The 1,368-nt window shown below is 43.7% G+C and overlaps 1 protein-coding gene across 1 annotated transcript; it reads left to right on the top strand.

The window, feature by feature from the left end:
* Nucleotides 1-543: 543 nt before the first annotated feature.
* LOC137627254 (uncharacterized) lies at nucleotides 544-876 on the top strand. The gene has a single exon (XM_068358334.1). The coding sequence runs from the start codon at nucleotides 544-546 to the stop codon at nucleotides 874-876; it is 333 nt and encodes a 110-aa protein (XP_068214435.1).
* The last annotated feature ends 492 nt before the right edge of the window (nucleotides 877-1,368 follow it).

The following is a 1,368-nucleotide window of genomic DNA, read 5'->3' as shown; positions in this document are numbered from 1 at the left end:
GTTATGAAGGTGACTGACCCTGAACCTGATCATAAAGTGTACTTGGGGAATATTCATTTGTCCTTTAGTCAGGTGGCCAAGATCCAAGGATATCATCGACCGATCCAAAATGTCATCAAGATGATCTACTTCAGGGTTCCTCTATCTCGGGTTCCATGCTCCTATCTACACTATAGGAGACGTTGGCTTGACCTGGAAATGCACCAGGGTTTGCTAGTGAAGCAGAACCCAGATGTCTCGGTAGTCTCAGTAGTCACCTTCAATGTCATGATTGACCTAGTTGCCAAGACTCACCTCCAGAATGCTCACTGGGAGATCTGGAAAATGACTGCAATGCTCTGTCGACTTGATTAACACAAATCTTTGTTTAGAGTAATTCTTGATATTATGAGCCGGACGTGTTGGGAAGGTCAAACTTGTAAGTTTTCCAGAGAGGTGGTTGCCCCGCTGACCTTTAAAATCGTGACCTCTTCTACTTTTGAATTGGTTGCTAAGGACCTTGTGAGTCTCCCAACGACCAGTTCTTGTTTTATTGGGTGTCTGATGGTGGCCAACTATTATCCCAAGTGGGTGATGGCAGTACCCATAAGGAATAAGAAGAGCAGTACAATATGCCAAGCACTTAAAGACCGAGGTTTTCCTGTTATTCCTTGTGTTCCATTCCGGATACTTACTGATAACAGCCCTGAGTTTATTTCCCAGGACTTTACTGAGTTGTTGGCACAGTACTATGTTGTATATGTGAAAACAACTCCGTATAAAACCTCTATTAGTGGCACAGTGGAGCGGGTGAACCGTACCCTTGGTAAATTTCTAACGGTGATTTCTCAGCAACAACCATTTCCACAACATCGAAATTGGCTGTACTCCAGCTGAGAACATACCGAAGGATGCTCACGATGTTGATAGTATCCCGTTGATGTTAGAAGAAACGAGAGACCCATGGGCTGAAGGACATCCTCGGTACAAACCGTTTAAAGAGGGTTTTCTGGTTCTTAGGATGGTGCACCAGTTGGGACACCTTTTGTCGAGCAAGTTCATCCTTGGATTTGAGGGGTATTCCGTGTTACTAAGGTACTGGAGAATAAGGTCACCTATGAGCTGCAGAGAGTGCTTGATGGTGAACTAGTAAAAAATCATCATATTCAGTTAAAGGCCTGGCTTCAACCTCCTGTTTATCTTAGGAGGAACTTTCTCTGGTATCCAAAGGGTCCTAATCCTATAACTAAGACTGAATAGTCCAGGACTTGTGGATAATAATCCAACTTCCTCTGAAGTCTTGGAGAGTTCTGGTTCTAGTAGTGATGGTGACGTCTATGAGATGGCTGCAATAGTCGCATCATACCTTTTGTCTTGAGATTGTAACAA

This window comes from Palaemon carinicauda, chromosome 35 (genome assembly GCF_036898095.1).
Source record: "Palaemon carinicauda isolate YSFRI2023 chromosome 35, ASM3689809v2, whole genome shotgun sequence".
NCBI classification, from domain to species: domain Eukaryota; kingdom Metazoa; phylum Arthropoda; class Malacostraca; order Decapoda; family Palaemonidae; genus Palaemon; species Palaemon carinicauda.
Note: the sequence above shows the minus strand (reverse complement) of the source record. Positions and strands in the feature narration are given on the sequence as shown.